General features: G+C 39.3%; 2 protein-coding genes across 2 annotated transcripts in view; one reads left to right on the top strand and one right to left on the bottom strand.

The window, feature by feature from the left end:
- tub (TUB bipartite transcription factor) overlaps window positions 1-24,304 on the top strand; it is a 244,290-nt gene that overhangs the window by 63,282 nt on the left and 156,704 nt on the right. The gene's annotated exons all lie outside the window — the stretch shown is intronic.
- Window positions 10,115-15,811, bottom strand: LOC133635743 (uncharacterized). The gene is made up of 9 exons (XM_062028997.1): window positions 14,349-15,811; window positions 13,169-13,279; window positions 12,880-13,048; window positions 12,539-12,711; window positions 12,164-12,409; window positions 11,874-11,998; window positions 11,431-11,477; window positions 11,186-11,346; window positions 10,115-11,058 (listed from the first exon to the last, which is right to left on the bottom strand). The coding sequence occupies exons 4-9, from the start codon at window positions 12,546-12,548 to the stop codon at window positions 10,886-10,888; spliced, it is 762 nt and encodes a 253-aa protein (XP_061884981.1). The 5' UTR covers window positions 12,549-12,711; window positions 12,880-13,048; window positions 13,169-13,279; window positions 14,349-15,811; the 3' UTR covers window positions 10,115-10,885.

The raw sequence follows: 24,304 nt of genomic DNA, 5'->3' as shown, positions 1-24,304 counted from the left end.
ATACCCGAACGAAACCAACTTTGGCATCATTTTTTTCACTGCCGCGTTGTTTGACAATTCTTTTTCGTTGATTTTCCTGCAATTTGATTGGATGAGTGCTTTGGGACGAAAACAGCATAGATCTAATTTGATTGGCTATTGTACTGACAGCACACACGCAGCACCAGAGGTGGGTAGTAACGCGCTATATTTACTCCGTTACATCAACTTGAGTAACTTTTGCGATAAATTGTACTTCTAAGAGTAGTTTTAATGCAACATAATTTTACTTTTACTTGAGTATATTCATAGAGAAGAAACGCTACTTTTACTCCGCTCCATTTATCTACATTCGGCTCGCTACTCGCTACTGATTTTTATCGATCTGTTAATGCACGCTTTGTTGGTTTTGGTTTGTCAGACAGACCTTCAAAGTAGGATCTACGTATGCCTGTGTTTCACCAATCAGATGCAGTCACTGGTGACGTTGGACTCCGTTTCACCAATCAAACAGAGCCAGGCTGTCACATGACCGTCACACGTGGACCCCGACTTAAACAAGTTGAAAAACGTATTCAGGTGTTACCATTTAGTGGTCAATTGTACGGAATATTTACTGTACTGTGCAAACTACTTATAAATGTTTCAATCAATCAATCAAAAGTGTGAAGGAAAAAATACTCTTTTTTTTATTTCAACCCTACCTCCCGTCAAAAGCCTAAAGACTGACCGCACAGTTCCTGTCTTCACAATAAAAGTGCTGCTCCATCGCGCCTGCGCTAACAAAATAAGAGTCTCCGAAAGCCAGCGCAAACAAGCTAGCAAGCTACGGAGTTTGCCGCCAATGTATTTCTTGTAAAGTGTATAAAAACGAATATGGAAGCTGGACAAATAAGATGCCAAAAACCAACCACTTTCATGTGGTATTAGACAGAAAGGAGGAACTTTTTTTCTCCTCCATTTGAAAACGTGGACGTTATCAGCACTGCTGTCTGATTCCAATCAATGCAAGTCATCAGAATCAGGTAATACACCAACTTATATTCTTGTCTTCATGAAAGAAAGGAATCTATATGTTAAACATGCATGTATATTCATTAAAATGGGTTATGGGTTAAAACACCTTTAACATGTGAACAAAAACGGCAAAATAAATAAATATATATAAATTATATACTGTATATATAAATGTATGTATATATATATGATATGTGTGTGTATGTATATGTATATATGAGGTAGATCACCTCAACTTGGTCTTTTAAAATGTAGCTCGCCTGCTGAAAAAGTGTGGGCACCCCTGGCTTACATGAACTCAACGTCAAATTTGAGGAAGCACATGGTGGTAAGTAACGTTAGTAGATATTTTGGCTGTCACCGTAGGCTGATGTTAGCTTCCCTGCTATGAATCACTGTCAAATGTACATCGTGTGGGGACATTTATTAACGCACTGCAGACTCACACACACACACACACACACACACACACACACACACACACACACACACACACACACACACACACACACACACACACACACACACACACACACACACACACACACACACACAGAAACACCAATCAGAAGTGCGCAGTGTGTTTACCATGAATTGATTAACGTTGAAAAACTTATTGGGGTGTTACCATTTAGTGGTCAATTGTACGGAATATGTACTGTACTGTGCAATCTACTAATACAAGTTTCAATCAATCAATCAATCAATGCCTACTGAGCCTATGGTGCTGTTAAGTTATTGTGGCTCAATTTGCCTTAATTTTATTTTTATGTATTATTATTTAATATATATTATTGTTTTAGTTGCTTAAGAGATATTCCTGGCTCTGAATTTGCTCATTGCTATTTTTATGTTTCTGTGCATTATGTGTTGTCGTCATCCTTAAACGAACAGGGTTACTCATCAGTTACTCAGTACTTGAGTAGTTTTTATTACAACATACTTTTTACTTTTACTCAAGTAAATATTTGGGTGACTACTCTTTACTTTTACTTGAGTAATACATCTCTAAAGTAACAGTACTCTTACTTGAGTACAATTTCTGGCTACTCTACCCACCTCTGCGCAGCACACACGCTGATAGATAGACACACAAGTACAAAATGAAAGATACGGAGCGCTCCCGAATAATTTTTTAATCTTTGGGTTTTGGGGAAAGTAGCAAGTCATGTCAAGTCAAAAGGCTCAAGTCCAAGTGAAGTCACAAGTCATTGATGCTAAAGTCTAAGTCGAGTTGCAAGTCTCTTTACATTTTGTCAAGTCGAGTCTAAAGTCATCAAATTCATGACTCGAGTCTGACTCGAGTCCAAGTCATGTGACTCGAGTCCACACCTCTGTTAACTAGGGTTACATAAAAATGATGTTTGTTTTTTCCCATTTATGAGTCGCAGGAGTTCCTTTACCTAGTTTAGATTTTCAAACACAACATTGTCTGATGACCTTTTTGAAGTTTGACAATTTTCTCAATTGCTATCTCTCGTGTTGGAGCCATGATTCATGTCAATCCCCCTGGTGCAACAGCTCTCCAATGTGTGAACATTCCTTTCTAACTGCAGACTAATAAACAAATGCAGGTGTTAGCTTTGGAAATGAACATTTACAGGGTGATTCCATTATTTTCTCAGTCTAAATAGAATACAATTTTTCACTCTGCTCGATGTTGAAATGAAACTGTTACTGACTACCACAATTTACAGTCTTGATTTCTTTTAGTGTTTAAAGCCAGAAAGTTGCCGTTTGAAATGACTATAGTTTGTCATGTCTGTTATCAGCTTTTTTATCCTTTTTTTTACAAAATTAAATGACTGAAAGAACATCCTACAAGACTGGTGATGCCAAATTTTTGCTAGGGGTTTGAGTAGGACCAGCCTCCAAGTGTTGTTGACAAAGATGTAAGAAGACAAAAAGAAAAGTAAACATTGTATGCTGACTTACATTCCAATAGTGTATTTTTGGTCATTTACCTTATTGAAGTAGAAAATGATTGTTTTTTTAAAATATGTAACAGATTTTGGAAACGTTGATTTGAACATACTGTATGCCATTGATTGGTAACTATTCTAGTTTTCCCTAATGGATAGTCACACAAAGAGAAATGCAATTAAAGCAGAACATTACTGAAAAGAGGATTAACGCAGGAGTCTCAATAGACCTTTGGCAAAAAGCAAGGTGATGAAAAATAATTAAAATAATAAGTCTGTTGTGACTAATTAATTTCACTATCCTACTTGTCCCCCATAACAGTTGTTAATGACTGTGTTTATTATTTAAGTATGTACTATACAGTGTATTGCCAAAGGGCATTTCTCTCTTTTAAAGACAAAACACATGCACATAGCAGTGTTGTAGCACTTATTTGACAAGTAAAGATGGTACTTACAGAGGTTTTCTGTCAAAGTATTGCATAACATTACATTTTATATGGTAAGATATAAAGTCTCAAATCTTTCAAAGCCTTATTCCATTTTGCCTTTTGTTAGGAGTTTGTCAAGATTGTTAAGTTGCTTTTTGTCCTTAATTTATACTGTATGTTAATGGTGTTCCCTGGCGTTATGCTTTTATTCAGCTGTTCTCCAGTGCACTGCACCAGTGCTGAATGTGAGATATGCCTCTGTAGCTGGTTGCTATGGTGAAAGATCATGGCGTAAAACTGGGGAGGCGACACAACGTGTTTTGAAGAAATCTGATTTGGCAAGTCTGGAATGGGCAATTATGAGCAAGCTTCATATATAAAGAACTTCCTTTTTGGTATCCCTTTTCGTGTAGGGAACAGTGTTTGTTGCTTCCTAAATAAAATCAGTCACAATACCAGGTCTAAAGGTAAAGGTGAGCAAGATTGAACATATTGAATATTCAATCACAAGCCACATTATAAGATACGTCTGCAGTATCTATTGAGTCGCAATACAAGAGCTCTTTTAGAAATGATGCCCTCAGTAACAATGTTTTCACTGTCACAGATGTTGAAGTACAACTGCATTGCATCATCCATTTTAGCTACACAAGTTCAGTTTGAAACAAATGCAATATCAAACATGTACTGTCCAATCAAACTATCTGTCAAAGTCTAACCAGAGCATCTATCTTTTTAAAGGCTCTTGTATTCAACCTCACTCGAGTTCACAGTTCAGTGTTTCCCCCAGAAAATGTGTTAGTTAAGGTGGTGACTCTAAGAGGAGGAGGGGACCGGGGAAGGGGGTGGGTGGGTGTAAGGATTGGTGTAACTCGGCCTGTCGCCATTACGTCTCCACCTCGTCGCTGCCACCACAGCCTCGGGGGCAATGGACTACAGACTGTGGTGAAGTAGGCCGGCTTCGTCGGGTGATGAAGCCTACAACATTTGGTTGTGTTTTCCGCTCCATTTGCTGAATGGCGATATACGATGTATATTTCGATATTTTTTCCGTAAAGTAAAAACAAAACAGTCCTACTTACCTGAGATACTAAGTACGTCATTATTATGACTTAGTAATTTACTTAGTCAAAATAATGACAAAATATTGGCTTAGTAAGTCAAAATAATGACTTACAAAGTCAAATTAATGACTTACTGTAAGTAAGCGTTTGCAATAAGTGTTTGAAAAAAAGAGTTAAAAGTGGGGCCACATGCTGACATATGTTCAACTCATCATGCTTAATTTATTACAGCATTTGGGAAGCCTGTAGTTGATTTTTGTTTTGTAAATGTTATATTTTTATCAACATGTGATAGCAGGGACCCTGCCATTCAAAACTAGGCTGCTCCATTACTAATGATTACTGTAACTATAGCTGAAAAAATAGTACAATAGCAATAGGAGAGACTATTCATCCCTGAACACCATGGAGTTCATGTAGGCTTTATGATGCAGCTACATTATTATATCAACTATCAGAGTATATATATATATATATATATATATATATATATATATATATATATATATATATATATATATATATATCCATTCATCCATCCATTTTCTACCGCTTATTCGCTGGAGCCTATCTCAGCTACAATCGGGCGGAAGGCGGGGTACACCCTGGACAAGTCACCACCTCATCGCAGGGCCAACACAGATAGACAGACAACATTCACACTCACATTCACTAGGGCCAATTCAATTTAGTGTTGCCAATCAACCTATCCCCAGGTGCATGTCTTTGGAGGTTACAGGAAGCCGGAGTACCCGGAGGGAACCCACGCAGTCACGGGGAGAACATGCAAACTCCACACAGAAAGATCCCGAGGCCGGGATTGAACTCACGACTACTCAGGACCTTCGTTTTGTGAGGCAGACGCACTAACGCTTCTTCCACCGTGCTGCCCATATATATATATATATATATATATATATATATATATATTAAAAAAACTATTCATCTACTGAGACTATTCATCCCTGAACACCATGGAGTTCATGTAGGCTTTATGATGCAGCTACATTAAGAAAAAAAAAAATATATACATATATATGTATATATATATATATCTAATTATATACAAACCCCATTTCCATATGAGTTGGGAAATTGTGTTGGATGTAAATATAAACGGAATACAATGATTTGCAAATCCTTTTCAACCCATAGTCCATTGAACGCACTACAAAGACAAGATATTTGATGTTCAAACTCATAAACTTTATTTTTTTTTGCAAATAATAATTAACTTAGAATTTCATGGCTGCAACACGTGCCAAAAAAGTTGGGAAAGAACATGTTCACCACTGCGTTACATCACCTTTTCTTTTAACAACTCTCAATAAACGATTGAGAAAGGAGGAAAATAATTGTTGAAGCTTTGAAAGTGGAATTCTTTTCTATTTTTGTTTTATGTAGAGCTTCAGTCGTTCAACAGTCCGGGGTCTTTGCTGTTGTATTTTACGCTTCATAATGCGCCACACATTTTCGATGGGAGACAGGTCTGGACTGCAGGCGGGCCAGGAAAGTACCCGCACTCTTTTTTTACGAAGCCACGCTGTTGTAACACGTGCTGAGTGTGGCTTGGCATTGTCTTGCTGAAATAAGCAGGGGCGTCCATGAAAAAGACGGCGCTTAGATGGCAGAATATGTTGTTCCAAAACCTGTATGTACCTTTCAGCATTAATGGTGCCTTCACAGATGTGTAAGTTACCCATGCCTTGGGCACTAATGCACCCCCATACCATCACAGATGCTGGCTTTTGAACTTTGCGTCAATAACAGTCTGGATGGTTCGCTTCCCCTTTGGTCCGGATGACACTATGTCGAATATTTCCAAAAACAATTTGAAATGTGGACTTGTCAGACCACAGAACGCTTTTCCACTTTGCATGAGTCCATCTTAGCTGATCTCAGGCCCAGAGAAACCGGCGGCGTTTCTGGATGTTGTTGATAAATGGCTTTCTCTTTGCATAGTAGAGCTTTAACTTGCACTTACAGATGTAGCGACAAACTGTATTTAGTGACAGTGGTTTTCTGAAGTGTTCCTGAGTCCTTGTGGTGATATCCTAAAGAGATTGATGTTGGTTTTTGATACAGTGCCGTCTGAGGGATCGAAGGTCACAGTCATTCAATGTTGGTTTCAGGCCATGCCGCTTACTTGGAGTGATTTCTCCAGATTCTCTGAACCGTTTGATGATATTATGGACCGTAGATGTTGAAATTCCTAAATTTCTTGCAATTGCACTTTGAGAAACGTTGTTCTTAAACTGTTTGACTATTTGCTCACGCAGTTGTGGACAAAGGGGTGTACCTCGCCCCATCCTTTCTTGTGAAAGACTGAGCATTTTTTGGGAAGCTGTTTTTATACCCAATCATGGCACCCACCTGTTCCCAATTAGCCTGCACACCTGTGGGATGTTCCAAATAAGTGTTTGATGAGCATTCCTGAACTTTATCAGTATTTATTGCCACCTTTCCCAACTTCTTTCTCACGTGTTGCTGGCATCAAATTCTAAAGTTAATGATTATTTGCAAAAAAAAAAAAGTTTATCAGTTTGAACATCAAATATGTTGTCTTTGTAGCATATTCAACTGAATATGGGTTGAAAATGATTTGCAAATCCTTATATATATATATATATATATATATATATATATATATATATATATATATATATATATATATATATATATATAATCATATATATATGTATATGTATATATATATATATATATATATATATATATATATATATACATAATCATATATATATATGTATATATATATATATATATATATGTATATATATATATATATATATATATATATATATATATATATATATATATATATATATATATATATATATATCAATCATTATATATATATCATTATATCAATCATTATATATATATCATTATATATATATAATGATATATATAAGCCCCATACGTCATTTCCGTTCACAAACCCCTCACTTTCGCGAAGGCCAAGACGGCCGAACCGTGGTCGGCTCGGCAACAGGGGCACCTCTCCTACGTCTCCGAGTAGGAGATTTATAATTATTTTGACGGTGGTCCGTGCAGTCAAACTACACATTGTAGCAGGCTAATGCCAAAGTTCTGTCCCGACTCCTGACGGAAATATTGCTGCGTAACTTTACAAATACATTTGGCTAATCGACATCAGTTAAATGTGGCATAATTACTTAGTAAACCATCTTGCAAGAAGTGTAAACAAGAGAAACCTACAGCGTAGGACTCGTCGATTGCCATTTGAAGTTCCTTTTGAGTAGGTTTCGGATTCGGCGGCGTATCTGGCAACCTCTGTCACGGAGAGCTGACCGAGATGCTGGTGCAGTTTTAGTCAGCCATCATCGAGTCCATCCTCACCTCCTCCTACGTGCTGCTGAGAAGGTTATTGGCTGCAACCCCCCCCCCCCCACACCAGGACCTGTTCTCCTCCAGGACCAGGAGGCGTGTGGGTCAGATCACAGCTGACTCTTCTCACCCTGGACACAAACTATTCTCCCCTCTCCCCTCAGGCAGGAGACTACGGTCCATCCAGACCCACACCTGCGGCTACCTGAACAGTTTTTTTCCCCCGGCCATCAGGCACATGAACAATAACAAGATCTGATAGCTCAGTTACAGCTCATGTTATTCCATTCTGTGTTATATGTTGCACGATTGCGCCAAGTAAAATTCCTAGTTTGTGAACCTCTTCTCAAACAATGGAAATAAAAACTCTTCTTATTCTGATTCTGAGTGAGAGGGGACTACAGAATTTTGACCGTGATTGCAGTAGCATTTCTGGCCACATTACTACATATGGCACCTTTAATATGAAATTTGATGTGGTCACTTAACTAACTGACCCGCCATCTCTTGAAGCAAGTAACAGTCTCTTTTAATTCAATAGCTCTAAAGAGGAAGTTTTGAGGGGACTCGCGGCTGTCCTGTGTAATGCTCACCAGTCTGTGGAAAAGGTCTGTTGAACTGTCTTCCTTGAAATGGCCCTTTAATATGGTCCTTAGTTGGGGAAGGGTTGTGTCACTTTTTATCTCCAACATGTCTGGAAGACTCAAACCTGGACTTATTGCCTTCACCACAGTTTCTATAATCTCAACCTCGCCATGCCCTTTGCTGATTCCTCTGTCAATCTGATGCATTAAAGGCCTACTGAAATGAATTTTTGTTATTTAAACGGGAATAGCAGATCCATTCTATGTGTCATACTTGATCATTTTGCGATATTGTCATATTTTTGCTGAAAGGATTTAGTATAGAACAAAGTCGATAAAGTTCGCAACTTTTGGTCTCCGATAAAAAAAAGCCTTGCCCCTACCGGAAGTAGCGTGACGTCACAAGAGCTGGGGCTGCTGAGTCTTTCCTATTGTTTTCAATGATGGCCGCCAGAAGTGAGAGCGATTCCGACCGAGATAGCGACGATTTCCCCATTAATTTGAGCGAGGATGAAAGATTTTTGGATGAGGAAAGTGCAAGTGAAGAACTAGTGGGGATTGGAAGCGATTCAGAAGCTGTGAGAGGGATAGAGCCATACCGCTTTGAACCCGAAGCTGACGAAGACTGTCAGGAGGACGCTGCTGCTATTGATGCTGGAGTAGCACACGACATAGATCGCCTTCAGAATACAGAATGGTAAAGTGTTATTTATTTATAGACTAGTTTGAGCTTGTGGCCTTGTCTTGCACTGTTACTGTTAGTGTTACAACTTACACCCCAGGCCTATCTATAGACCAAGTATCTATCATTGACACAATGCTGGAGTAGCACACGACATAGATCGCCTTCAGAATACAGAATGGTAAAATGTTATTTATTTATAGACTAGTTTTAGCTTGTGGCCTAGTCTTGCACTGTTACTGTTAGTGTTACAAATTACACCCCAGGCCTATCTATAGACTAAGTATCTATCATTGACACAATGTCAAACCTAATTAATTACCCATTATTTCTATGGGCCACAGCTCCATATACCGGCAATACTAAAAATATGCATGTAGATTAATAAGATCCACAACAAGACAATGATAATATTAATTATTCCACATGTTTGCAGATTGCAGGTGTCCATAATAAGAATTGATTTACAAATATTATGAATATTTCTATTTCCAGGTGTACATGTCACAACTGTGTGAACATGGAGACAGTGGCTGAGTGTGTCTGCTGTCGTGAGCTAGATGCAGTGGCCAGAACGATGGAGGAGGAGAGGGTGGAGACGTGCATCATAGACCACCCTGGCTTTCCATCTGTGTGTCTGGATGAATGGGTGCTGCAGACAGCGTATTACGCCTACGAACAGCAATATGGTGTGCTGCAGCAACAGCAAAATGAGTGAGGCACTAATAAGTTTAAATAATTCTATCAACCTTTGGAAGATAAGTCAGAATGAGCACTTTCTTATCTTATTCTTATTCTGTGAAATGTACTGTGCTACAATGTACATGACATTATATATCATAGAAGTATTACATACATAAAACCGTAGATGTCAACAATATTTACAATTTACTGCAACAGTAAATGACCAATGAATAGAATGCATGACAATGTCTTTTGCATCTCAGAGAACAGTGAGTCACTGTGTAATCCATAATAACAGCTGCCATCATTTGCTAACAACTATTTTGTACTTGCAGGCGGAGACGACACACAGCCTATCGACAGTTTGTCCGCTTCTGCTGGGGATGTCTGGGAAAGGAGATAAGGGTGGTACTACCAGCTTGTGTAGTACATAAGATTAGGACAACATTCCCATCGATGGACTACACGGGGTTCCAAGACGTGCAGTGACTGCAACACAATCCACATGGCCACTGTACTTAATCAATAAAAGAAATCAATCAATCAATCAATCAATCAATGTTTATTTATATAGCCCTAAATCACAAGTGTCTCAAAGGGCTGCACAAGCCACAACGACATCCTCGGTACAGAGCCCACATACGGGCAAGGAAAAACTCACCCCAGTGGGACGTCGGTGAATGACTATGAGAAACCTTGGAGAGGACCGCATATGTGGGTAACCCCCCCCCCCCTTTAGGGGAGACCGAAAGCAATGTATGTCGAGTGGGTCTGACATAATATTGTGAAAGTCCAGTCCTTAGTGGATCTAACATAATAGTAAGAGTCCAGTCCATAGTGGGGCCAGCAGGAGGCCATCCCGAGCGGAGACGGGTCAGCAGCGCAGAGATGTCCCCAACCGATGCACAGGCGAGCGGTCCAACCCGGGTCCCAACTCTGGACAGCCAGCACTTCATCCATGGTCACCGGAATAACCCTTCCACAAGGGGGAGAGGGTGTGGGGTGGGGGGCAGAGGAGAAAAGAAAAGAAACGGCAGATCAACTGGTCTAAAAATGGGGGTCTATTTAAAGGCTAGAGTATACAAATGAGTTTTAAGATGGGACTTAAATGCTTCTACTGAGGTAGCATCTCTAACTGTTACTGGGAGGGCAGTTAACACTTACCGAAGCGACTCCTGTGCTTGGCGATGGCTTCCTCCTTGTCTGGCTTCTCCAGTTCATCGCAGAGGAAGGGAGGCACATCCACAGTGACGCTGACTGGTGTTTTCTGGTCAGGGGTCTGTCTGCAGCCAGCAACAACCTCCCTGATCAAGTCATCTACGTAGCCTGCAAAATACAATTGTACATGTTCCTGCTCACAACATAATATACTCATGGAGAGTGAAACTTGACAGTATTATTATCATGATACAAAGTGTCAAGTGTTTACATGTTTTGTGTCCTCTACACTTACGGTATGTTGGCTCTGTCGCGATTTTCTTGACCACATGGCCCCCTGCTTTATACTTCGGGTAGCGTACTGCATAGCATACTGCATAGCGCTCAGCACCCGCTTGTGTAGTGGCTATAGGGCGGCTCGAGTTTCCATTCCAGTGCAGCCCAGCAAGCAGGTTCCTAGGTGTGGTAACAGAATAATGTAATAATTAGTACTAAAGTATGGCACACACTAGTGACACTTAGATTAGTGTGGAAACATACCTGCACAGCATTCCGATGTATGAGAAGACATACATTTTTGGTGCGAACTGTATAAGATAAAAGACACTTTATTCAGTCATGCGTCCATACAATGTGTGTGTAAATTTATAAATAGTTTGTAAATTTGAATACAAATGTTTGTGTATTAAACTGTTTATAGTCAGCTATTAAAGCTTGATCTCCTGCAATAATGAAGCTGTTTTGTTTTTTATTTTAACATCACGCCAGAATTGTTTGCAATCTTTCTCACCAAGATGCCTAGCCACTATGTTGGACCTCTAACTGCCTAGCCACTATGTTGGACCTCTAACATTCTCTTGCTTACACTGACTGTATCAAGGCTACATTTAGTATGCTCTAGTATTTTGCTCCCTGGACACCAAAGTCCTAGTGGCAGGTGGTAACCACCGACGCCACTTACAGGCGATCAGCCTAATTCTCACCTGTATGATAAGGCTATGGAACGCCTCCACCTTGGAAGTCTGGTGTTCACCCGACAGCATGGCGATATCTTTCAGCAGGGACTTGTTGTTGACCACCTCCTCCAGTTTCACTGCTGAGCGTGAACCTAAACATAAATTTAAAATAGAACAATGTTTCAACAAAAATGTTCCAGTCAACTTAAACTGGTTATTTACTTACAAGTTTATCTGAATGTTTTGACTTTCAAAAGATGTGCAGGAAAATACTGCTAGTCCCTCACTGCTTTTGGGCAACTTATTTGCCTACTCACTTTGTTTGAGCCATTTCTTTTGCCGTTGCAGTTGTCCATGAGTACAAATTGGGAAGAGGTCGCCATGGTCCTTGTGGATGTTCTGAATGTGTCGCTCCACAGACTTCCACTTGGCAACCAGAAGTTCCCCCTCTCCAGGCGGTGTAGACACTGCTGCCCAGTAGAGGTGGTTGATTATACTTTGCACCCAGGGCTTCAGGTCTTCACAGTCCTTATGCTTGTAGATGGCCAGTTTCTTTCCGATGGCTACAAACAGAAAAAAGCAGAAATTTGTGGATTAAATACAATATGGCATTCATCTGATCACTAATATGTACACACTACTTCACAACTTGTCATGCATACAAATAATCCAACTAACATTTTGCAACATACCAGATGTCATAGCAGTGCCGTGTATTGGGCATGTTTTCGCGAATCCATTTAGCGATCTGTCTGTGTCGGTCTGTCACCAGCACCCCGACATCCAGGTCCCAGCTGATAAACAGCTCCACCATCCTCTTCAGTCCTTCCATCTCCATATGGTAGCTGCCAAGACATTCGTTGCTCTGAAATATATATAACAGAAAAGGAATGAGCAAAGAAAAAAATGAAAAAGGGGCTTAGTATACATTGAAATGGTTAATGTTATTAGACAAATTTACTAGGATAATTCTGGAAAATCCCTTCTCTGCTTATTATGTTACTAGTGTTTTAGTGAGATTATATGGTCGTACCTGTACAACCTGAAGGTCGAGAACCACATTGGCCACAAGCTCCATTGTGGTGTAGGTACCAAACTTGGCACTGTGTCCCTGTTTGGGTGCTCTTGCTACTGGTCATTGCTGTTGGTGCTCTCCCAATCGGTACCCAGTCCGTCTGGCATCCTTGTTCTCTTGTATTTCCCTGGAAATGGAGAAACAGCTACATGTAATATGGATACCTCATTTACATAAATTATGAATACTTTTATATTGGGCTTGAACTGTAATCCATTTGAACATTGATTAGGTAAACAAATCGAACCTGATCTTGATCACCCTCCTCATCAGGCGAATCTAGTGCCATTGCCATTGGTTCATCCACCGCATCCGCCACTGATGCCGTAGTCGTACTGGCCATGATCTGATCTATTGTCTGTAAATGTACAATACTTTATATTATTGTCTATTGTAATCTATTGACAGTATTGACACTATTGACAGTAATGTCAGTAAATGTACGATACTTTATACTGCAGAAGAACTTGACTAGAACTTGAAGCAATAATTATATGTAGACTATTTTATTGTTAATTTATTTCATTGTTCATGGAGTAGACCAGTGGTTCTCAAATGGGGGTACGCGTACCCCTGGGGGTATTTGAAGGTATGCCAAGGAGTACGTGAGAATTTTTTTAAATATTCTAAAAATATCAACAATTCAAAAATCCTTTATAAATATATTTATTGAATAATACTTCAACAAAATAAATGTTTAGAATTAAGTTCATGAATCCAGATGGATCTCTATTACAATCCCCAAAGAGGGCACTTTAAGTTGATGATTACTTCTATGTGTAGAAATCTTTATTTATAATTGAATCACTTGTTTATTTTCAACAAGTTTTTTGTTATTTTTATATCTTTTTTTCCAAATAGTTCAAGAAAGACCACTACAAATTAGCAATATTTTGCACTGTTATACAATTTAATAAATCAGAAACTGATGACATAGTGCTGTATTTTACTTTTTTCCCTCTTTTTTTCAAACAAAAATGCTTTGCTCTGATTAGGGGATACTTGAGTTAAAAAAATGTTCACAGGGGGTACATCACTGAAAAAAGGTTGAGAACCACTGGAGTAGTCTATGACTGTGTGTGTGAGTTTTGATTGATTGAGACTTTTATTAGTAGGTTGCACAGTGAAGTATATATTCTGTACAATTGACCACTAAATGGTAACACCCCAATACGTTTTTCAACTTGTTTAAGTCGGGGTCCACTTAAATTGATTCATTAAACAGATATATACTATCAGATATATACTATCATCATAATACAGTCATCACACAAGATAATTACATTGCATTATTTACATTATTTACAATCCGGGGTGTGGAGGGGTTAGGTTTGGTTGTTATCATCAGTCATCAACAATTGAGAACAAAGAAATGGATATTGGAACAGTGTAGTCTGACTATGGAAACTGGAAATCAAGATTCTTACCCTCTTCCTTTCCCTTTTGGCAAATGCAGACCTCATGTGCACAGTCTGTCCACTTGTGGAGGGTGTGGGGTGCTCTGAACTTGTCGAACTTGCACTTAAGCATGGCCGTGGTCTGTTGAAAATAGTTGGCTTCGCACCTTTCTTCAGCACGAGTCGACGGGTGGTGGCGATGCCCATCGCTGCCCTTTGCAAGGGACCCTCTTCGAAACATGATTGTTCGAAATGTTCGCTGCATAATACACCGTACTTTGTGTGTGTGGTCCAATCCAACCGTGTTCGCTTGACTTCTTTGTTCCATAGTAAAGCTTGGCCGCCATCTTTTGGGAATAAAACAATGCAACACCAGTTGTGTTTGTCTTTGTGTTGCTACATCCCGCAGCAACACACCGCTTTCTTTTTTGTAGTCTCCATTGTAAATTGAACAAATTGCAAAAGATTCACCAACAGATGTCCAGAATACTGTGGAATTTTGTCGAAAACACAGGTTTTTATGTCGGGTCCGATAGGGTCCAACCTCTTCCGTAGCTCTTGTGACGTCACGCGCATACGTCATATGCAAATGAGTTTTTCGAACGGAAGTGTGGCGGGAATTTTAAAATTGCACTTTATAAGTTAACCCGGCCGTATTGGCATGTGTTGCAATGTTAAGATTTCATCATTGATATATAAACTATCAGACTGTGTGGTCGGTAGTAGTGGGTTTCAGTAGGCCTTTAAATTGGTGTAAGAGAGTCTGACTTTTTGCCCCTTTTCCCCAATCTGTCCACAAATCTTGAAATCGTTCCTAATTGTTACTTCAGGAAGCCTCTTCACAGCTGTAGGCATCATGTTTTGGTGAGCTGGTGCCGGCTGTGAGGATGCAGTGTTCACTCTTTCACGCAGCCTCCTCACTTCATCTTCCAGTGCTTGATTGTTTAATTGCAGCTGTGAGCATTTTTCTGCTAAACAAACTTCCTTGTGTACTCCATTGCTGTGTTGTGGAGTGCATACTGCATCTTCTTCCTCATTACTACTTTCCATGTTTTGTGCTTGCTCTGCTAGTTTCAGTATTTTTGTTGCAACTTGATATTCGTCATCATCAATAACACTGTCCATAGATTCTTCTATTTTTCTGATTAACGCCCACCTTGTTATAACATCATCACTTGGGATTTTAGCTTCCACCCACACTAGCTTTAGCTGGTCCATCTGTAAACGCCTTAATTTGTCAGATGCGATCTCTGCTGACTCCTCCAAGTCCGTTTTCTTTGATGGCGCCACACACTTGCTCCTCTTCCTCTTCACTGCGCGTGTACGTGCGCGTGTTCGATTTGCCATGCGCTAAGCATCAATCATCCCAGCGGTGCCTCCAATACTTGTCGCACAAATGGACAGAAATCAATCCAGGTGTGCGGTTTAAAAATATATATAATATTTGCTGTAACACACAACACAGCATGTGAAGACATAGCGTGCATATTGTGAACTGAATATTGCAGGACCCTTGTTCCGGGTTAAAAGGACCCCATAGGTGTCTCAGGTGCCTTTCTAAACGTTTTTGAAATTAGACACTAATATGTTTCTATAATCTTTTTACATAAATAGTACATCTTATCAACAATTGCACAAAAATAAACACGGCAGAGATCTTTATTATTTCCTATTAAATGAAAAACCCCAAATTGTCCATCAACACTATTAGTATGAGTCTCACAATAGGCGTAATGGTATTTTGCTGCCAAGCTATTTTCCACTGTTTTATTAAAAGAGAGCAGCAACTTCAGTTAGTCAGATAGCAACTAACATCATTCTTTCAGTCATCACAGACTTTCAGCATTAGGATGTGTTCATTGAACTTGTTTGCTCATTCAACATCAACTTTTGGATTCATTCTCATCAGAGCCTACGACATCTAGTGTGGCACTTAAGCTGTGTAACAGCACCACTATGTGTCCATAAGTGGTCACTACACATTTCTCTCACTGGTCAAAGACTCCCCCTGTTGGTTAGTAAAAGAATTAGCTGCTTTGCTGACACATGATGGTAATGTGAATTTATAAGAATACCAACATGATTTTTAACGTTGCCATGGAGAGTGACAGCAAATGGTGGCTATGTGTTTGTAAATATGTGTGAATTACCGTCATGCACACTCCGGTAGAATAGCTTGTCACTACCACCAACAATGACTGCTGTTGCCATGGTTACAGGAACCAGTGTGTCTTGTTAAATAAACTGCCACCTCCTCGCAAGGGAGCTGAGTTGAGATGCAAGTGATGTCGTCATTTACACCACAATGGCGCCTCCATCTCTCTGCACGCGTCCGTGTGCTGAAGTCGAAGATGACAGGGTTAGCGTTAGATTTGTGGGTTGGGGTTGCATTTTACGGAGGTGGGGGTCATATCTCAGCAAGTTGATAAAATCTGACTGCTCGTTGCTCGTGTGCTGTGCATGAGCAAAGAAAATAATGTCACTTAAAGCTATATGCATTTTTTTTTTTTACATTTTACAAAACCCAAAACCAGTGAAGTTGGCACGTTGTGTACATCGTAAATAAAAACAGAATACAATGATTTGTAAATCCTTTTCAACTTATATTCAATTGAATAGACTGCAAACACAAGATATGTAATGTTCGAACTGAGAAACTTGTTTTGTTTTTCAAATAATCTTTGAATTTAATGGCAGCAACACATTGCAAAAAAGTTGGCACAGGGGCATTTTTACCACTGTGTTACATGGCCTTTCCTTTTAACAACATTCAGTAAACGTTTGGGAACTGAGGAGACACATTTTTGAAGCTTTTCAGGTGGAATTCTTTCCCATTCTTGCTTGATGTACAGCTTAAGTTGTTAAACAGTCCAGGGTGTCCGTTGTGGTATTTTAGGCTTCATTATGTGCCCCACATTTTCAATGGGAGACAGGTCTGGACTACAGGCAGGCCAGTCTAGTACACGCACTCTTTTCCTACGAAGCCACGCGGTTGTTACACGTGCAGAATGTGGCTTGGTATTGTCTTGCTAAAATAAGTAGGGGCGTCCATGTGAAAGACATAGCTTGGATGGCAACATATGTTGCTCCAAAACCTGTATGTACCTTTCAGCATTAATGGTGCCTTCACAGATGTGTAAGTTACCCATGCCTTGGGCGCTAATACACCCCCATACCATCACAGATGCTGGCTTTTGAACTTTGCGCCTATAACAGTCCGGATGATTCTTTTTCTCTTTGGTCCGGAGGACACAACGTCCACAGTTTCCAAAATCAATTTGAAATGTGGACTCGTCAGACCACAGAACACTTTTCCACTTTGCATCAGTACATCCTAGATGAGCTCGGGCCCAGCGAAGCCGGTGGCGTTTCTGGGTGTTGTTGATAAATGGCTTTCGCTTTGCATAGTAGAGTTTTGCCTTGTAGTTACAGATGTAGCGAAAAACTGTAGTTACTGACAGTGCTTTTCTGAAGTGTTCCTGATGCCATGTGGTGATATCCTTTACACATTGATGGGATCAAAGATCACGGGCATTGACACTTATGTGCAGTTATTTCTCCAGATTCTCTGAACCTTTCGATGATATTACGGACCGTAGATGGTGAAATGCCCTAAATTCCTTGCAATAGCTCGTTGAGAAATGTTGTTCTTAAACTGTTGGACAATTTGCTCACGCATTTGTTCACAAAGTGACCCTCACCCCATCCTTGTTTGTGAATGACTGAGAATTTCATGGAAGCTCTTTTTATACCCAATCATGGCACCCACCTGTTCCCAATTAGCCTGTTCACCTGTGGGATGTTCCAAATAAGTGTTTGATGAGCATTCCTCAACTTTCTCAGTCTTTTTTGCCACTTGTGCCAGCTTTTTTGAAACATGTTGCAGGCATCAAAATCCAAATGGGCTAATATTTGCAAAAAATAACAAAGTAGTCCAGTTTGAACGTTAAGTATCTTGTCTTTGCAGTCCATTCAATTGAATATAGGTTGAAAAGGATTTGAAAATAATTTTATTCTGTTTTTATTTACGATTTACACAACGCCACTGGTTTTGGGTTTTGTTCGTTGTTTCTTACATTAAAACAAACTACTGTATATGTACTGAGAACGTGTGTGGTGGATTAAACCAGTGGTTCTCAACCTTTTTTCAGTGATGTACCCCCTGTGAACATTTTTTAAATTCAAGTACCCCCAAATCAGAGCAAAGCATTTTTGGTTGAAAAAAAGAGATAAAGAAGTAAAATACAGCACTATGTCATCAGTTTCTGATTTATTGAATTGTATAACAGTGCAAAATATTGCTAATTTGTAGTATTCTTTCTTGAACTATTTGGAAAAAAATATATAAAAATAACTAAAAACTTGTTGAAAAATAAACAAGTGATTCAATTTTAAATAAAGATGTCTACACAGAAGTAATCATCAACTTAAAGTGCCCTCTTTGGGGATTGTCAAAAATGTCCTCTCCTGTTGTTCTCCCCTGTAATGTTTCACAAAAAAGTATGTGCTCATAAATATCGTCAGTATCGATGTATCTGACAAAACCTACAAGTTGTGCATTTCCACTAATATCTGTGGATTCATCCAGCTGGAGGGAAAATGAGTCGCTAAGTTTTCCAACAACTTGCTCAACAATGTCTTTTCCCATTTTATCTACTCTCCGGCAAACAGAGTCATTTGATAAAGGCACATTCTTTATTTGCTCGGCCAGCACTGCAGTGGCTGGAAGTATCGGCTCTTCAGCGATAGTGAACAGCTTTTTGGCTTCAGCAACAAGCAAATACACCGCGCAAGAAGCCTCCAGGGCTTTGGCTGATGTTGTGGAGGCTTTCCGCATCATGTCTTGAGATTACCTGAATTCATTTAGTCTCCTCTTTAAAAAATCAGGTGGCTTACCGACATGGCAAGAATGTTTTGTCCGGAGATGCCGCTGAAGATGTGCAGGCTTTATGCCGCTGTTCGTTAATATTTCTCCACAGAAAAAACACAATGCCATGGCGGGGGTTACAACTCGAAGCCGTAAATCCCATTAACACATATTCTTCAGAATACTGTCTGAATTTTGCCGGCTCTGGTTTGGCCTTCTTTGGCACATGTTCCTCTGTTATGATCCGCTGCCCGGATCATATTTCTGTTTACGTTTTCTAGTCACTTGTGTTTTTCTGTCAGTTTTGATCTCTTTCTAGTTCCTGTTTATGCACCTTTGAGTTTGGTTACCATAGTAACTGATTACTTTCACCTGCCGCGGGTGTTCCCGACGCGCACCTGTTTTTCATTGCTGTCTTCATTATATAAGCCTGCCTTTTCATTCAGTCTGGGTTGCATCGTAGTTTGTGTTCGCACAACAGTTGACGACTTTTGTTCCTGTTCTGTAACCTTATAGCTTCCACGCTAAAGGCTCTGTTTAGTGTTTAGTGTTTTTCTCTAGCTCCCGCGCTAGCTCCTTTAGTTTTGTACTTTAAGTGCTATGAGCACGTGTTTATTTGTTCCTGTCTGATTTATGCTTTAATAAATCATTGCTTACCTGCAAGCTGTGTCCGAAGCCCGATCTGCATCCCTGAGAGAACGAACACCCGCACCCGGTCGTCACATCCTCCTTGTTTTCAGCTGCATTACTGCTACGCTTTAACCAAGCCTCCATTGTTTTCTACATCGATAGTTGATTGACAGTTGGTGCCGTGTGGCACCGCCAGGTAGGATCAAACCATTATGGCATGGGCCATGGGGGAAACTCTGGGTTTATGGTAATGAATGGAATAGCCTACTTGATTTGATGTTCAGTTTATGAACTTACATTCATATTTTGATGAAGTCTTATTCAATAAATATATTTATAAAGGATTTTTGAATTGTTGCTATTTTTAGAATATTAAAAAAAATCTCACGTACCCCTTGGGACACCTTCAAGTACCCCCAGGGGTATGCGTACCCCCATTTGAGAACCACTGGAGTAAACGACACTCTGAGTTAACATCTTTGGCTCACTGATGTCTCTGTGTAAGCAGAGTGTGAGTTAGTGTGTCTTCATTCTAGCCTTTAAAATCACACTTAAATTTTCTTTTTGAGCTCTTCTAATCCTTCACCTACATAAAACACCTGTTGTATAAGTGAACCTGTTTTTTTCCTTAACATTGATTCCCCTTGTGTTGATGTGGAGGAGACTATAAATGTGACTCATCAGCAGACCTCCAGATATTATACTTATACTGAGCTGCTGTTGCCCCTGGATACAAGTAGTGTCCAAATGGAAAACTAGACCGATTTATTTAGATCGTCAGCAAAAACTGTTAATGTGTTCTATATTCGATACATTAAAGGGGAACGTAACTTTGTTCCGAGTTTTGCCTACAATTCACAAGCCTTATGTGAGACAAGCACACATTTTTTTTAATGCATTTTAATTTCTAAATAAATGTTAGCAAAATCCAGCTAACATTGGAGCTAAAGGGAGTTGCTCTATTCCGCCTATGAAGCTCTCTAAAACAGTGGTCCCCAACCACCGGGCCGCGGCCCGGTACCGGTCCGTGGACCGATTGGTACCGGGCCGCGGCCGCACAAGAAATTTGCATATACATTATATATCAATATAAATCAATACAGTCTGCAGGGATACAGTCCGTAAGCACACATGATTGTATTTCTTTATGACAAAAAAATAAACAAATAAATTAAAAAAAACATAACCCCCAACCCCCCCAAGAAAATGAGAGCAGACAGTGTTTGACAAACAATGTTGCAACCTTGTGTGGGAACCGCAGGTGCAGAAACACAAAAGAAGAATCCCTGTGGGATCCAGAAACTGGCAGAGACATTTTCCGTGCAACGTTCATATTGTTGTTACTCAGCCAGCGTTTGTGGTCTGATGGGACTTTTATGTTAAAATACTGAACAGATGTTTATTGGGATAATGTAAACATCTGTTCAGTATTTTAACATAAAAGTGTTTGATTGTGAGGCATTAAAAGCTACAAAATGCAACAGGTCCATCAGACCCACAATCGCTGGCTGAGATTTATATGCATGTTTGGTGGTAGCGGGGGGTGTATATTGTAGCCCGGAAGAGTTAGGGCTGCAAGGTGTTCTGGGTATTTGTTCTGTTGTGTTTATGTTGTCTTACGGTGCGGATGTTCTCCCGAAATGTGTTTGTCATTCTTGTTTGGTGTGGGTTCACAGTGTGGCGCATATTTCTAACAGTGTTAAAGTTGTTTAAACGTCTACCCTCAGTGTGACCTGTATGGTTGTTCATGCAAGTATGTCTTGCAGTCACTTACATGTGTCTGCAGAAGCCGCATACAACATGTGACTGGGCCGGCACGCTGTTTTTATGGTGAAAAAGTGGACACGACGACAGGTTGTAGAGGACGCTAAAAGCAGTGCCATCACGGCACGCCCTTAATATTGTTCTCCGGGTGAAAATCTGGAGAAATTCGGGAGAATGGTTGCCCCGGGAGATATTCGGGAGGGGCACTGAAATTCGGGAGTCTCCCGGAAAAATCGGGAGGGTTGGCAAGTATGAGTACCACCATAATGACCAACATTAAAATACAGTTGTGTAGTAGCCTAAGTAGTTATTAAAAACAAGGCAGATGTTTTGTTTAACAAGTATATTTAACATTTTTGGCCACTGTAACATTACACACAGTTTGAACAGTAATACTGAGTTTGGATATAAAAACACAAAACACTGTATTCAATTATTCTTTGGCATACCGAATGGTATCTAGAATAAACTTTTACTAATTTAGAGGCGATGCAGCAGCAGCTCAGTACTGTATGTCAATATCTGCATAAGCTAGTTAGCTCTGTGTAATCAAGTCACCGCTAAAAATAGTTAGTTTGCTAATATCACTAATACTTGGTTAATATTCAGGTCACAACATGTAAATGGAGTATTGTTGGCGTTTTTTGGATGTTTTTTTTGTGAGGCAGGGCTGCGCTTTACGGGCGCAATAAAGTACTCCTGTTAGCTGTTTTGTTAGCAAGGGCTGTGAATCTTCGGGCCCTTAACAATTTGGTTCAATTCAATTCTTGGGGGTAACGATTTAATTCAGAATCGATCCTTGATTCAAAATGTATACTTTTTTAATAACATTGGGTACCAGTTCTATGATTAACTACATTCCTCCATAAACTAGATAAACAGCTCTGATCAATTTATATATTACTTAAAAGAAAACTGGTTTTGTTGAATAAAATTCTACCCAAACATTTAATAAAGTCAAATACAAATAAGACAACAAGAGAAGTATCCAACAATTATCTTTTGTAAAGTAAGTCTGTACAGCAAACATGGGCATCTACATCAACAATATGATTTGCCTGAGTGGCTGGACAGGACAGATTGGGGGGGAAAAAAAAGATTTTAGATTTTTTTCTAATCAATTAAGAATCGTTGCAAGTAAGAATCGCAATTAATCTGAAAATCTATTTTTCTTTTGACACCCCTATTGTTAGCCACCTCATACTTTCTGTATATTACAAATTAGAATGCAATCACAGCTTACATTTGTCCAGTTCTCTGATTTGTTCCCTTTTTGACACAAACATATTAATGTGTCAAAATGTGTGTGAAATCTGAGCAAGTGGAGAAAAAAAAGCTGAATGCGCAGAGGTGAGAGGTCGAGAGAGAAAGAGGAAGAGAGGGCGCCAGAGAGCGCATCGGCCTGACTGTGCAGAAAGCAGTAATTAATGAGTGTTAATGTGGATAATAGCAAACACTTTTACTGTGCACAACATGCATTTATATTCATTCAAACATTTTTATTTTTCGCTTGAGTTTAATTTATTTTATTAACATTAACATAATGCCTGTGCTTGCAAAATATATTTTTCTGTCCTCAAAATCTGCCTTGGCGACCTCAAAATTAAGACACATAACTCCATATATATGAGCCCCAGCGGTACTCAATACACTTTTCCACCGCCTATGGCAGTACTGACAATCTCAAACAAACAGAAGTCTGTAGCTAAAGTCAAAGATAAGTTTCTTAATCGCAAAAAATATGATTAAAGTGCTGAAACTGTATTTTCATTTGCACTTTTATTTTATTTTATTTTTTTGAAAGTTTATGGAAGAAACATATTTATTATTGATTTTTCTTAAAATTATTTTACCACAGCATAATTGTATGTAAAAAAACTATTTCATCAGTTATTTATAAGTCTCTTCTTATGCAGTATATTTGGTTTATACTATTTTTTTCCAACCAAATAAATAATAATAACATAATTTTTTTTTTAGAGAGTTGTGATCAACATATGGTTTTTACACCATTTGACAAGGTTGTAAACTATAAGCAGATTATATATAATTATTGAATGAGATTAAAATCAAGAGTAAGATTAGTAATTTACTGTTAATATTTGAGTGGGCTCCTGACCCCTTTGTAGTGGAAAAGTTGAGACCCGAGGTTAAAAAGGTTAAAAACCCCTGCTCTACAGGGTTGGACAGGAACCGGGTGATTAGTTTGAGCACTATTGTCACCTAGTTGGAGGCTTGTGTATCTGTCAAGCACGAATAAAGACACTAACATGATGGAGAAGCACCTCAACTGACAAGCAATATATTGGTTCTGTGATAGAGCTCTCAACTCAAAACACTTGTATCTCAAATCGACATCTCACATTGAAATAATTTTAAATACATTTAATTGTAGAACCATAAAACACAACAACCTTTAGATAATACATGTTGTATTACAATAGAATGTACTGCTAAACACTACCATAGTTTTATAAAGTAATGTAATAATAATGCATTTACCTTGGAGAGTGGACTTCATCGATGTGTCCTTCCAGCTGTTTCTTAGTCAAAAACACCATCAGCAGATTCTCCATATTCATGAATAAATATCCACCGTTAAGATAATATTTTAACATTCTTGGCTGGCATTATCGACTCATTCTGTTTGAGTATGGTGCAGCTAGCAGTGCTGCGCTCAAATTGCTTTGCCAAGTTGGCAAACATGCCGCTTGGTCATGTTTTT

Source organism: Entelurus aequoreus, linkage group LG02, assembly GCF_033978785.1.
Source record: "Entelurus aequoreus isolate RoL-2023_Sb linkage group LG02, RoL_Eaeq_v1.1, whole genome shotgun sequence".
Lineage (NCBI taxonomy): Eukaryota > Metazoa > Chordata > Actinopteri > Syngnathiformes > Syngnathidae > Entelurus > Entelurus aequoreus.
Note: the sequence above shows the minus strand (reverse complement) of the source record. Positions and strands in the feature narration are given on the sequence as shown.